Genomic DNA, 13,205 nt, shown 5'->3' with positions numbered 1-13,205 from the left:
AAAAATTCTTGTTTTATGTAATTTCTTCATCAATGTCAATTCTGTTTCCTCAATTTATGTCACCAATATAATTCACTACAGTGTCAACTAGGCTGAAATTTACAATTTTCTTAAATTTTGTTGTGAGATGCTGGATGAGCTCCACATCATTGATGTGCTAGTTTCATTTTTGATCAGTCATTTTTAAGATACAATCCTAAATGTGCAAGAATGTTCGTGAACTCAGAACAAAACCAGATTTTTACATTTTTTGGCAACCCTGCATCGTAAATTGAGCTAAGCCACCACATGCTCTGGAAATATGGCATAGAATCGATTCAATCCACATTTTCATTGGCAAAATTTGACTTTTTAAAGGGGATTTTTAAGTTGAAATCGGGACTTTCATGTGGTGAGTAATAGTTACAGTGTATATAAAATGTGTTTGGTGTATGTTGTGGTGATTGACTGTGCTAGCTTGTGAAATAAGTTTGCCATGTTGAATGGAGGCACAGGTCGAATTCTGGGCACGTTACTCTGCACTTGATCTGACTAAGGTTACAGTAAAAAGGGTAATGTTGGATCTCTTCTTCGCTGGTCACCCTAATTTGGAGACATTGTCATTATTAGTTAGGGCGGGACAAGTGTGACAAAATAGGGTTGACCTACTCTGAGAGATTGAAGCAAGATTAACGTTACCAGTGTAAGACTATACCGGTTTGTGGTCAAATCCTTTCCTGAATGATTGTCTACAAATGAATCTCACTTATTGCAATATTCTTATGAGAAACCAAATTGTCATGATGTACTACCCTATCATGTGGACATAAAATTGGATAGAAAAGAAATCTACCTGTCTTCAATTTTTTTTCTATATATTTAAAAATAAATTATTGTGGACCTTACCCCTTTTGCAAGTAAACTGAAATTAATCCTATTTCTTTTGATTAAAATTGTGATTTTTCTTTGCCACTTTCATTCGTGTTTTCATTTGAATTTCAAATTGTCTTTGGTATCATCAGAGTGACTAAAAATTTAGAGGTTTAGAGACAGAAAACAATAAAATTTATGAAAAATGGACCTATAACCCCTTTTGACAAATGAGTTCTTCAGAAGAGTTTGGTTGCAAAAGGGGTTAGGTCCACTCCAAGAATATCATTTCTTTTAATTCTCCCATATTGCAATATTCTTATGCGAAACTGAATTTTCATGATACCCTACCATGAGAACATAAAATTGGGTATAAGAAAAATCTACCTGTCTTCATATTTTTTAAGATATTCTTTTTAAAAAAACAAATCTGCGTGGACCTAACCCCTTTTGCAACTAAACTGAAATGGACCTTACCCCTTTTGAAAAAAAAGTGATTTTTCTTTTCCATTTTAGTTCACTTTTTAATAGGAATTTCAACTTTTCTTTGGTATCATCTTATAGAGCTACTGAAAATCTACATGTATACATTGAGACATAAAAAAATCAAATTTGATGAAAAATGGACCTAACCCCTTTTGCAAGTGAGCTCTTCATATACAGACAAACCTTGCACAGTGAATGTCTTGTGACTGTTGATTTTCAAAAATGTTTGCAAACATTGCTTCATAACAGAAGAAATGTTTGCCGAAAATCGGCCTAATTAAAACCGAACAGACTATGTCTTGACAGTATTAAAATAATGTTGATCTCGATTTTTATTAATAAGAAAATTCATTAAAAATCGCTAACCTCAGTCCGTTTGTAAACAAAAGGTATACCTGAATGTGCAGAGTTTCTGAATCAAAGACTACAATAAAAATGTGGGACACTTAACCGAATTTTGATTTAAGGTGTCTAGTCTTTTCATTGTAGTGTCTTTGATATTAGCAAAAATGGTCCCTCTACAAAATAAAGAAATTTTTTGCTATATTTCACACCGGGATAAAAAAAGTAAGAAAAAAGGGCTTCATATCGTTCAGTAAGTTGTAAGAGAATTCTGTAAATCCATTTAACAAGTGATTACTTTTACTAGTTTAAGGTTATCATCTGTTGCAATTGTATGTGTTGTTCTTTTGATTTTCATACGCATGACGCATGCAATGCACCCATGGGTGAGTGTTTGCATACTACATTTCAAATAGAGGCGAAGTCTTCCCCATTATGATTATAACAATATTTGAAAAGCCCTTTAAAACCAAACTGATTTTTTTTTGCAGTTTTGACTGAACTATTATGTAATTTTTTTTCATTTCAGTTCATTCTGAATATGAATTTTATTTCAATATTGAGAACTTGCAGACACAACTTCCAGTCACTTATATTGCAGCCATTGTAAGACACGCTCAAGGCAATTGCCTCTATTGCTTTTTATCAATGCAAACCGTGGTCACTGGTGGGGTGATGTCTTAGGTGTCATCATTTGCAGAGTGACGAGGATGTGAACAAAACCCTTTTCCTGAATTCCAAGCGAAATTTAAAATGTCATAACTTTCTTAGTTTACATCCGAATATGATGATATCATGTTTGTTTAATTTTGCTTTTTATTCAAATTAGCATTTGATTGTAGTGGCTTTGATCCATGAACACATATATTATTTTATTTTCTTGTTAAACTGTCTGTAGGTACTTCACCATCTTGAAGCTTGCTATCCAGCAGTGTGATATATATTGCTGAAGTGGAACTGTACACACTGACTTCAAAATGTCCTTCTCTGGTGGACGGCCACCGTTTGGTGCGCCAGGAACATACCCACCAGGCATGCGGCCACAGTATTCACAATTTGGATCAATGTCACAAGGTAAAACACTAAAACTACAAAAGAATATTGTTTTTGTTTTTTATTTGTTTTTCAAACGGGCTTGTGAGAGTTTTTTTTTGGAAGTTAGCTTTGTAGAAACTTGATTCAGTAATTTTGTCAAATTTTGATGTTTGTTACCTTGGCTGTAACAATAATGTTTTTAGTATTTTAGAGTAAGTCTGCAATCTTCAGAAGAAAATTGCTTTTTGACGGTGATTTGAGAATTACATTGTTATGGGACCTACACTGGCGCACACATGAATATCATCTTTTGTAAACCAATAGATCCATTGCAAATCTATGTTTGTCTGGGGCAAAGTTCACTTTTGCAAACCTCTTTTTTTCCAAGCAGAAGACATGATTAGTGTGTTTTATGAATCATAACTTTCCCAAAAATGAGAGTTCTACTGTATCCTCATGATCTAATTTTATGTGTGTTGTATAATGACTGGAATTCATTTTTTTTCAGTGAGGCAAAACGTTAGAATGTCTGGACTTTTACCAACACCACCAGGGGTAAGTTCACCAATCTTTTGTATTTTTGTATAATTTATTAGGAAATTTTGTTTGTATTTCTGTAAATAACACATATATAACTATTAAAAATAATATCTGAACCCGCTATCTATTATCTATTATGAATTGATTTCCGCACTACCACCCCACTGAGTAGATCTAGCAGTAGTATGGTGATTAAGCACATAATGCTACTAAATTTTCTTTATGCACTAGATGTAAATTCTGAACAATGATTATAAGTCAATAGTATTTCATTTTATATTTAGGCCTATATAGGATGGCTCAGAATGGAATACCAGAATTTCCAGAAATATTTCAAGAGTTAGGGCAAATATACATGAATCGCAGATGAGTGGAATGATTCTAGTATTACATGAAATAAAGCCACCCAATATAATTATTATCTATCCCACACCACTCCCCCCCACCCCCCCAAAAAAGAGGAAAAATGTGATCAAGCAAGTCAAGTCACTTACCACAATCGGTTAATACAGCCTCAAGATCAAATTTGATCGTAGATATGTATTTTATTATGACGTCATTATAAGTATCATTGTGCTCTATGATGCGCATCGCATTGCATTCATTGTTGTACAGCCGTGTTGTATATTTCATGCATTCGCGCATGCACACTAGACTGTTGAATACGGTCTCATATTGAGCAGCAAGTTTTGTACAGGTGCCAATGCGATATTGGTCAGATTTTGGTCCTTTGAGGAGTATGCTCCCGTATTGAACAGACATTTGATGCCGACCAAAATATGCATTTTTAATGCGTCGCTAAAACATGACTTTTATCAATCGATATATAATTTTTTGTAACTATTTTAAAGTGCCATCAGGAAGGATGATATTATTGATAAGGTTACCCAAGTTATATAAATCTGATATCATCTACATGTTTATTTAAATGATCACTTTTATTATCTGTAATATAATAGATGATGGGGGCAGATGACAATGCTTTTGCAATGCAAATTTCTAGTTAGTATTCATTAGTAAATACATCACTCATTTGTAATGCGAGAACTACTATTATTACCTTTCAATTATTCACTTTTTATTAATCCCCTATCTTTTTATTTTTCTCGTTAATGTCTCCAGACAGCTGTATCTACCAACAACCAGTCTTCAAACAGATCTTCTTCAGTTGTCAAACCTTTTGTTCCTCCTGTAAGTGTTCACCTTCTGTATAAAGTAGTAGCAATATTAATTGGCAAATTCTCTTGAGATATTATTTTTCAGGATTATATCACTGGCTGACTCCAGAGAATGAAGCCTAGATTAGTTATGGCGATAAAAAACTCAGCACCATTTTTCATAGTGGTTAAACATAGTGAGGCAAATCTCACCATGCTAATCAATGCCCATTTCACACTTCAAAAACTCATGACATCACAGTGATTTTTTTATGATGGCTTGAGGTGTGTAATATGATGTCATAATGAATTCATTATGATGTCACGAGTTTCGTTGTGCAGGCCGAAGACTTTTCTATTTTACGTCTTTATTTCATTGACTTTCTACACAAAATGTAGCTGAGCTTTGTTGCACTATGTTTTAGTATTGCTTGACTGATTTATCACTGCTTGTGTGAGCAAAACCTTTTATCTACAAGAGAGAGAGAAATAAAAAATACAGCCAACATAACACTCTATCCAATGTGAAACCCTATAAAGAGCTAGGATTCTCACACATTATCACTTGGAGATGGTAAAGGAATTAAAAAAGTGATTTTTTTTTAAAGTACAAGGTTTTTCTACCCTGGCAAAGTTACATATTCAAACCTTATCAATTGGTAATTTTTACATCCCACAAATACTTCTGACTATAAAAGCAATTGATCCATGATCTTTGATTGAGTGTAAATATTTGGGTAATCAGCTTTTTTAAATGTGCAATATTTCATGTCTTTTATGAAGTCAATATTGTTGCTTTATTTTTCAGAAGGAAGAAAGGACTGAAGATTCAAATAAACCCAAGACAACCGTCTTTGTGGGGAATATTTCCGACCGTGCACCAGATACACTTATTAGAGGCTTACTTGGTGTAAGTATTTCATATAGCTATTAATATGATTCAATGATTTTGTATTCTATGTTCATTTCATAGTGAGTAGTGTTTGTGTTGGACTAGGGGCATGGAATATTGGAGGGAGAGGGGAGGGTGATGGGGGGGGTAGGAACTTAGTGACCAATGGATAAGGGCAATTCCATGAAGTACGTATGAGTGGGATCTTCCTGTTTTTATTCATATGAAAAGTTGTAATTCTTTTAAATTTTTATATAAAAAGGTTGAATATTATATGGAATTACCTGTATAAAATAATTGTCACCAAATGTATATAATATTTGAGGTCATATTCTTTTATATTCCACTTGTCACTTTAATCATTTTTGAGATGATTGTCAAATGAGTAGTTTAATAAAGGAAATGGTATCTGAACAAACAGAAATGCTATTGGTACCTCTTCTTTTCATCAAATAGCACAGATAATTGTGGACATTCATTCTCAGTCATTTTATCCAACATTACAATGTGACAATTTATGAAATATTGCTTCCAGAATTTATTTAAATCGCTATGTTGTCTGGAAATACAATTTTAAAAATACAAATCGGGTATACACACCAAATACCTGTTGTACTGTATGAGAAATAAAAACTCCCTGAAACCCCTTTGTATCACATATTAGCCATGATTGTAAAACCTTTGAATAATGTATTTGCTAACAATGTATAGAGATGTGGTGCGGTGTTGAGCAATTTATTTGTTAACAATGTATAGAGATGTGCGGTGTTGAGCAATTTATTTGTTAACAATGTATAGAGATGTGCGGTGTTGAGCAATTTATTTGTTAACAATGTATAGAGATGTGCGGTGTTGAGCAATTTATTTGTTAACAATGTATAGAGATGTGCGGTGTTGAGCAATTTATTTGTTAACAGTGTATAGAGATGTGGTGCGGTGTTGAGCAATTTATTTGTTAACAATGTATAGAGATGTGCGGTGTTGAGCAATTTATTTGTTAACAATGTATAGAGATGTGGTGCGGTGTTGAGCTGGAAGAGAGTACAAGGAGCATCGGGAAAACTACAAGCCTTTGGTTTCTGTGAGTATGGAGACCCAGATGCAAGTCTTAGAGCTATCCGTCTACTTCATGAACTTGACATAGGAGATAAAAAACTTTTGGTAAGAAAACGTCTTAACTATGTCTTTACATATAACTTTTTAAATTGTACATATGCGTATGTACAGGGTTATCAGAGTAGTACACTTAGTATCAGTCACAATTCAATAGAATGCATGATTATTCAAATCAATTCAGTTGAGATTTATTTCACTTTGTAATAAAAAACATGACAGTATTGTAACAGTAAAAGTTGAAAAAAAATAGTAAGTAAACTACAATATAAACAACAATACAGAAAAGGATAATATTGCAAAGCTTGTTGCAGCAAGAAAGGAACTGCCTTTTTTGAAATAATTGAAAAATCAATTATTTCATAATGTATTATACTGTCTATCATTTCAAGGAATTTGTTTATTCCTCCCGCCCTGTATCCAGATATCCAGGCAGTATAACAGCCTATATATGTTTCCTATTTATTTTATTTAATTCATACATATTATGATTCTTTGTCATTGAAACTTCATTTCCATTTTTAATTTATTGTTCAGGTTAAAGTTGATGGCAAAACAAGAACACTTCTTGATGAATATTTACAGAAGAGGGAGGGAGATCAGGTAAGGAATATCCTTTTATGATATCTCAAAACAATAAGAGTAATTATTTTTCAAAATAATGATAATGATTTATCAAAATAATGAATACATGAATTACCGTAGCATCTGCTGCCTTGTGATGCTCATGACACTTCAGATTTATCATTGTTACCATTTTATAGCAATGATACCATAGTATCTACCACACAGCTACATCAGTATCCCATCTACTCCTGGGTGGAGAGTGGCAAAGTTTAGATTGACAACTTGCCAAAGGATGCCAGTGCTTTGTTATGGTTCAAATACATGACCCCGCTGTATGGAAATCACATGCACTTTCAGGTATGCCTTATTTCCACCACTCCCTAAAGCACCAGTCATGCACTTTCTTTCTATCCAGGCATCTGAGCTAGATGAGTCTACAATGAGGGAAGATGCTGAAGTCAGGACTTACATGCGTAGACTTATCCATGATTACTCTTCACAGCTACAGAGAGCACCAGGTATAAATATGTGAATGTACAGGCTCTTTGATTCAGGGCTTACCAAGGCCATCAAAGATCTGTCCTTTGGATGCCCTTCTGATTAACATTAATGCCCCTTTCAATGGTCTTTGAAATTTGCTGTGTCATCTTTTATTTTTCATTTGTGCTGTATTGTAGAAATGTGCCCTAATGAGAAGTAGCCTTGCCATGAAAATGTGAAAATTTAAGGCCTGTTGATTGCTAGGTGAACAGTATTAACGAAGGATGCACAGTGATATATAGCTTAAATGATTCATCGTGACAGCATTAGTTTTTAATGGGGCAGCAACCTGATTTGCAGGTCCTATATATCCCACATAATTGCTGATTGAATTTGTATATGAATTACATATGACTATTTTAAAGTAGTTTGAGAATAATTGTCATATTGGGAGAAATCCCTTTGCTCATATTCATGACACTTCATAATTATAGAAAAGATAACCTGTAGTTGTCATGCTGTATTGTTGTTTGCATTTATGTTATGTGTGTTCCTGATAGCATTATTTTTGGTCATTCAGGAGCACCAGAAGAGAAGCCCTTCCATGGTGTTCAGAAGCAGAAGCAGACGCAAAAAGATGAGAAGCAAAAGGCTAAGGTATGTCGTTCTCCTGATCTACCTGGCTATTTCATTGATTCATGTATTAGAAGTGACAGATTTTTACTGATTCCATTTCTTTGACCAGTGCATGTAATATGCACCAAACCTATATTGGCTTGCAAATATAAAATTAAGTTGAATGTTTGTCGTATGTTTGTAGAATGTCACATTTATATGCTTCACAACATTCTTGTGAGATTGAAAAAAAAATAAACCAGTGAATCATGTCAGAGTTGTTGTGAGTCGAGCTTGTTGGGCTTGCTTATTATTTTGAGCTTATGAAACACCTGTTTAATGAATGTAAAAATGAATATCCACATTTATATACAACTTTATTCAGTTGGTATGTAATCATTACTTAGAAATATAATGTTGCGTTCATTTTAAGTAAGATTTGAGGCAACAGTTTGGAATGATTTGACAAATTGTAGCAGAAAAGAGAGAGACATGAGAATACAAATCTGCCTTTTTAATAGGGACAGCTTTAACTGTCTTGTTCAATGAAACCTATTTTTGAATTATCTTCATATTCATTTAAATAGATTTGCTTATGTGTTTACAAAGTTCAATAGCCATTGGTCTATAGCTTGTTGTTTCCTATGAATATTTTCCTTAATTCTTCATTTAATTGCAGGATAAGCTTGATGACATGAATTTAGAGGAAGAGAAGAAAGATCTCATAAACCGTGAGATTGATCGTTTCAGACAATCATATAAGGTAAGAATACACCATAAGATTGACATTCCTGTCCTTCTCAATGATTTTATTGAATTAAAGTTATCTTTGTATAAATCATGTTCTTTACCTTTGCTTTCATCTTGCAGGATGCTGTTGCCCCCATATTATCTTTTCTATTAACATATAATAAGTGGAAAATGGATGTAAGAAGATAAAGACTCATCAGGAATTAAAAAAAAAACAACCTGGAGCAAAACTCATCAAAAGCGAAAAATCCATATGAAAATTTATTTCAGAAACTTGTTATTTGATTGGGTTTGTGTGCAGAGATCGGCTGCACTCCTATATAACACAGAAATGAGAGGATTATAGATCCTTTTTATTACATTTGTTTGTATTGGGATGTATGTAGCGAGCTATTATTACCAGGTTGTTAGCTCTTGCTGGCATTATTTGTTCAAGAATTTGGAAATTTTGAAAGAGGGTATCAAAATAATTTTGGAATTTTTGAAAGAGGGTATCATAACGATGATGAGAATAACAATTAGATCAACATATCAGGGCTAGTAGACATATGTGTGCTTGAATTTAATTCGTGATAAAAATAAGTTTTCTCATTGCAACAATTGTACCCCTGCCATGATTATTATAGTACTCCTTCAACGGCCCCATGGCTTGGGCCTACGTCAGGGGGCGTGATAGTCGCTGCAGCCTGCGTCTGATTCAATTTTTAATGTTTGATCACGGGTGAGTACTTGATATCTTTCTATTTTGGTTAGGAAATCAATTAGATCTCTTTATTGCAGGATATGGAAGGTATTTTGGACCTTAAAATTGACAGGTATGTGGATCCTTTATCTTCTGTAAATGTTTATGAAACTGTAGACTTCTTTGATAGACAGCATGCTCTTTTAATCAATTGTCCTATTATGTTTAATTATATGCAATTCATTTTTATCATGTTTTATTACTTTATTCATGCTAATTATTTAAAGGTTTATTTTTTAGGTGGTGGGCACTGTACATTGATTTACCTTGCAACTGTATATTTTAGCTCCGTGTTGCCAATGGGATTTTTTTTATAAAATGAAATTAGTAAATATTTTGTTTCGTTGTAAAGGACAGTAAATGACTTATTCTTGGGAGAGGAAATGTTAAATTACACTAAAATAACTTTGATGGTATTGGATGTGTATCATTGGGCTGATTGAAGCTGATCCAACAGATGAGGATGCTGTACAATTAGGTATGTGGAATGTATTTGATTGTGGTGTATAATTAACTAGTATCTATTTCATTAACAGGATGACATACTATCAGTTCAAGACCTAATGGAAAGCTATTGAGAATGAAGGTACAAGTGTATGTGTGTACTTTACCATTTTTACTCATCTGGTAATGATAAAATTTGACATTTTGGATTATTATTACTCTTAAATTCAAACTCATCTTTAGGGGATGAACATTAGTTATCTGTACAATTCAGATATTCATTTTATTTGTAGATCGATCCCCAAGTCATTTTACGTTTATTTCCTTTCTATAGATATTCACAGATAGAACAAATTATATATATATTTTTAGCAAAAAAGAGATGAAAAAAATAGGTTCTTAAGTATGTCCTATGTCAATATTTTTTTCATAAAAGGCTTTACTCGTGATCTTTTTTTTTCTTCAAAATTTTGGTGTATTTTTAATGTTTAATTATTTGTTTTTCTTGTTTGTAATATTCTATTAGTGGAGACATGTTTTTTTAATATGTTTAACATTGTTTCATCAATTTGGTCATCTCCTCTTCAATTATATATCACGTTCAATTTCAAACCTTGTTTGAATAATTTCACTTAATGAAAATGATCTAGTTGGCATTGAATATGTTTACTAAGTTAGTTACATGATCATATGTGACATATGTGTCATGTGACAAGTCACATGGTAGTATGACAATCATGCGATGAATTGTCAGGCCTGAGAAGCTCGCCAGCAGAGAAGTTGAAGTTCCATCCAGTCCGAGCAAGATTCCCAAGATGTCACTGTAATGCGCAAGTCAATACAATGTAGCTTTCATTACTTATGCTGTTTCATTTCACTGTTGCTTTTTATTTTATAAGATTGATTTGGTGAATATGTATGTATTTATATGTGCCTGTGCTTATGCCCAAAGTTCTCAAAATGGTGCAGGCTTTCAGACCTTGGGGGAAAAATGCAAAAATATATTCAAATTTCATTTAAGATTGATCTTGTTGCTGTATTTTGGAGAAAAATGTCAGCACAGACTTAGCAAGGATCATTGAATTTATTTATGCTTCATAAACTATCCTGAAATTGAAATATGATAAAGTTAATTGCCATTTTTGTCTTTGGGCAGTTCAGAGCATTTTACACAAAACTTGCACCTGATAATCTTAGATTTGTCAAGGCACTGTTAAAGCAAGATGACATTTTGTAAGTTCTTGCTTGAATATGATGATATAGCTATTGTTTGAGGTGTTCTCCTTTTCATCCCTTTATTGTTAGACATTGATTGATGAAATGATGTGTACTGCATGCTCTCCCCATGTACCTCCTTTTGATGATTTAAGTTTGTTTTAATGTAAAAGCAAGGCAATATTTGAGACCTTCTCCACATTGAGTTATCCATTGGTCCTGTCAAGCTACAATCATCGGAGTCAACGTTGCGACATGGAGCAGTCTTCCGCCATGCCTTCAAGTTCTCCAAGATTGAATCCTGTCTGGACCGAGACTGCTTTCCAATTGTTCTGATACTGAATGTTGACATTTGGAGACATTTATCATCAGTCATTTTCATTTCTACAAGCTAGCAGCCCTCTGCAAAAGTGGCAATGATAGTTAAGTATTAAAAAAAAGAAAAGAAAACTGACTTAACTGTAATGCTACACGAACTGCTCTGATGAATATATTGGAAATGATGGGGTAAATAGCAGAGATTACAGCCAAGCCTTGGATTCCAGCGGAAAAGGTCACTTCATGGAGGAGCAGGAGCAGGACAAGCATTGCCAATGGAAATAGGTTTTGTAATTGGATGAGGTCCAAATGTTGCCTTGGTAGGCCAGGGGATGTAAGACAGATCACAGCTCTTTTTTGTTTAGATATTTAAATTTCTATGATTTGTGACACTATTAGCCAATGCAGGGTGCCAATTGATTAATTATTTAAAAAGAGAAGAAAAATTGGCAGCAATTCATGGAGAAGGCTGGTGAAGCATTGTCTATATTCCCTGACCTGTTTACGTAGTAGCTTTTATTTCACTAATATTTCTTATTTGTCTTTGTGAAAAGGGAATTCATCCACATATTCAAATTTGATCTTTCATACTAAAAAAACTTGCACCAATTAATATATAGATCTCCAAAGAGTTACTTTTTTTTACAAGATTCCAGTGTACTGAAAATCTGGTTCATTCTATTTGATTGTTGATCTTGCCCTTTTGGAATTATTTCAACAAACTTTATTTTTAACAGACTGCGCACTGCATTTCCAAACTCAAATTTATTTCAATCCATGCTAGAATCTGAGTTGGATTAATTCCCTTGATACCTTAGCATTTGTTAATATACCTGTCAGAAAACATAATTTTAGGATACTACATGTTATGTGTTCCCATACCATAGAAAGTTGACTTAAAGGGATATTATTGTACTTGCACAAAAGGATTAATACAGATACCATTTGCCCATGCTCTTTTCATGTGCACTTGTGGCATTGATGCATCACTGATAGACTGTAGTTCCATGTGGAACATTCTCTATAACAAAATGTGTAATTTGTGGTCTGTTGATGCATATATTGTTACCACAAGATACACTAACAAATTATATTACAGACTTACAGTGTCAGCAAACATTGTAGAACCCTGTAAAGATGTGAGGATAATTACCCTTTAAAGTGTCAACTGAGTGGTTTTAATTATTAAGTATACCCCATTAGATCTAAGCAATGTCACCATGTTTTATACTAGATAACTACACATAGCTGTTATTTCCTATTTTGCTGTCTACAGGATCAGAGGGAAGCACTAGAACAGAAGGAGACTCCAGAGGAGAAGGAGAAGAGCCGGAGGGAGAGAGAGAAGGAACGAGAGAGGGATCGGCAGAGGAGAGAACAGATCAAGGAACGTGAGAGGAGAGACAGGGACAGAGAACGAGACAGACACAGAGAGAGTGAGCGGGAAAGGATCAGAGAAGAACGAGAACGGGATGAAAGAGAGAGGTAAGATAATTCATTACTCATGCTTTCTCTGCATGATTTATGGTATGAATATGTGTTAGTGTGTATGAAATTAAAGTTCATGAGGTTGAGATATATTTGTGCTTTCAAATTTTTATTTTGAGTAGTTTACTCCATCAGATAAGAAATTATCATAGGGCTGGTTGGTTATGTTTTT

At 33.7% G+C, this 13,205-nt stretch overlaps 1 protein-coding gene across 2 annotated transcripts in view; it reads left to right on the top strand.

Annotated features, from left to right (window-relative positions):
• Positions 1 to 13,205, top strand: part of LOC129264996 (RNA-binding protein 25-like) — a 35,483-nt gene that overhangs the window by 6,979 nt on the left and 15,299 nt on the right. For both annotated transcript variants that reach the window (XM_054902974.2, XM_054902973.2), the window contains exons 2-11: positions 2,576 to 2,751; positions 3,221 to 3,267; positions 4,375 to 4,443; positions 5,218 to 5,319; positions 6,313 to 6,462; positions 6,952 to 7,017; positions 7,397 to 7,499; positions 8,042 to 8,118; positions 8,756 to 8,839; positions 12,822 to 13,030. In XM_054902974.2, coding sequence (XP_054758949.2) covers positions 2,655 to 2,751; positions 3,221 to 3,267; positions 4,375 to 4,443; positions 5,218 to 5,319; positions 6,313 to 6,462; positions 6,952 to 7,017; positions 7,397 to 7,499; positions 8,042 to 8,118; positions 8,756 to 8,839; positions 12,822 to 13,030 — 1,004 coding nt within the window. In that variant the 5' untranslated portion in view covers positions 2,576 to 2,654. The remainder of the gene's footprint in view (positions 1 to 2,575; positions 2,752 to 3,220; positions 3,268 to 4,374; positions 4,444 to 5,217; positions 5,320 to 6,312; positions 6,463 to 6,951; positions 7,018 to 7,396; positions 7,500 to 8,041; positions 8,119 to 8,755; positions 8,840 to 12,821; positions 13,031 to 13,205) is intronic.

The sequence above is a fragment of the Lytechinus pictus genome, chromosome 7 (assembly GCF_037042905.1).
Source record: "Lytechinus pictus isolate F3 Inbred chromosome 7, Lp3.0, whole genome shotgun sequence".
Taxonomy (NCBI): Eukaryota; Metazoa; Echinodermata; class Echinoidea; order Temnopleuroida; family Toxopneustidae; genus Lytechinus; species Lytechinus pictus.
Note: the sequence above shows the minus strand (reverse complement) of the source record. Positions and strands in the feature narration are given on the sequence as shown.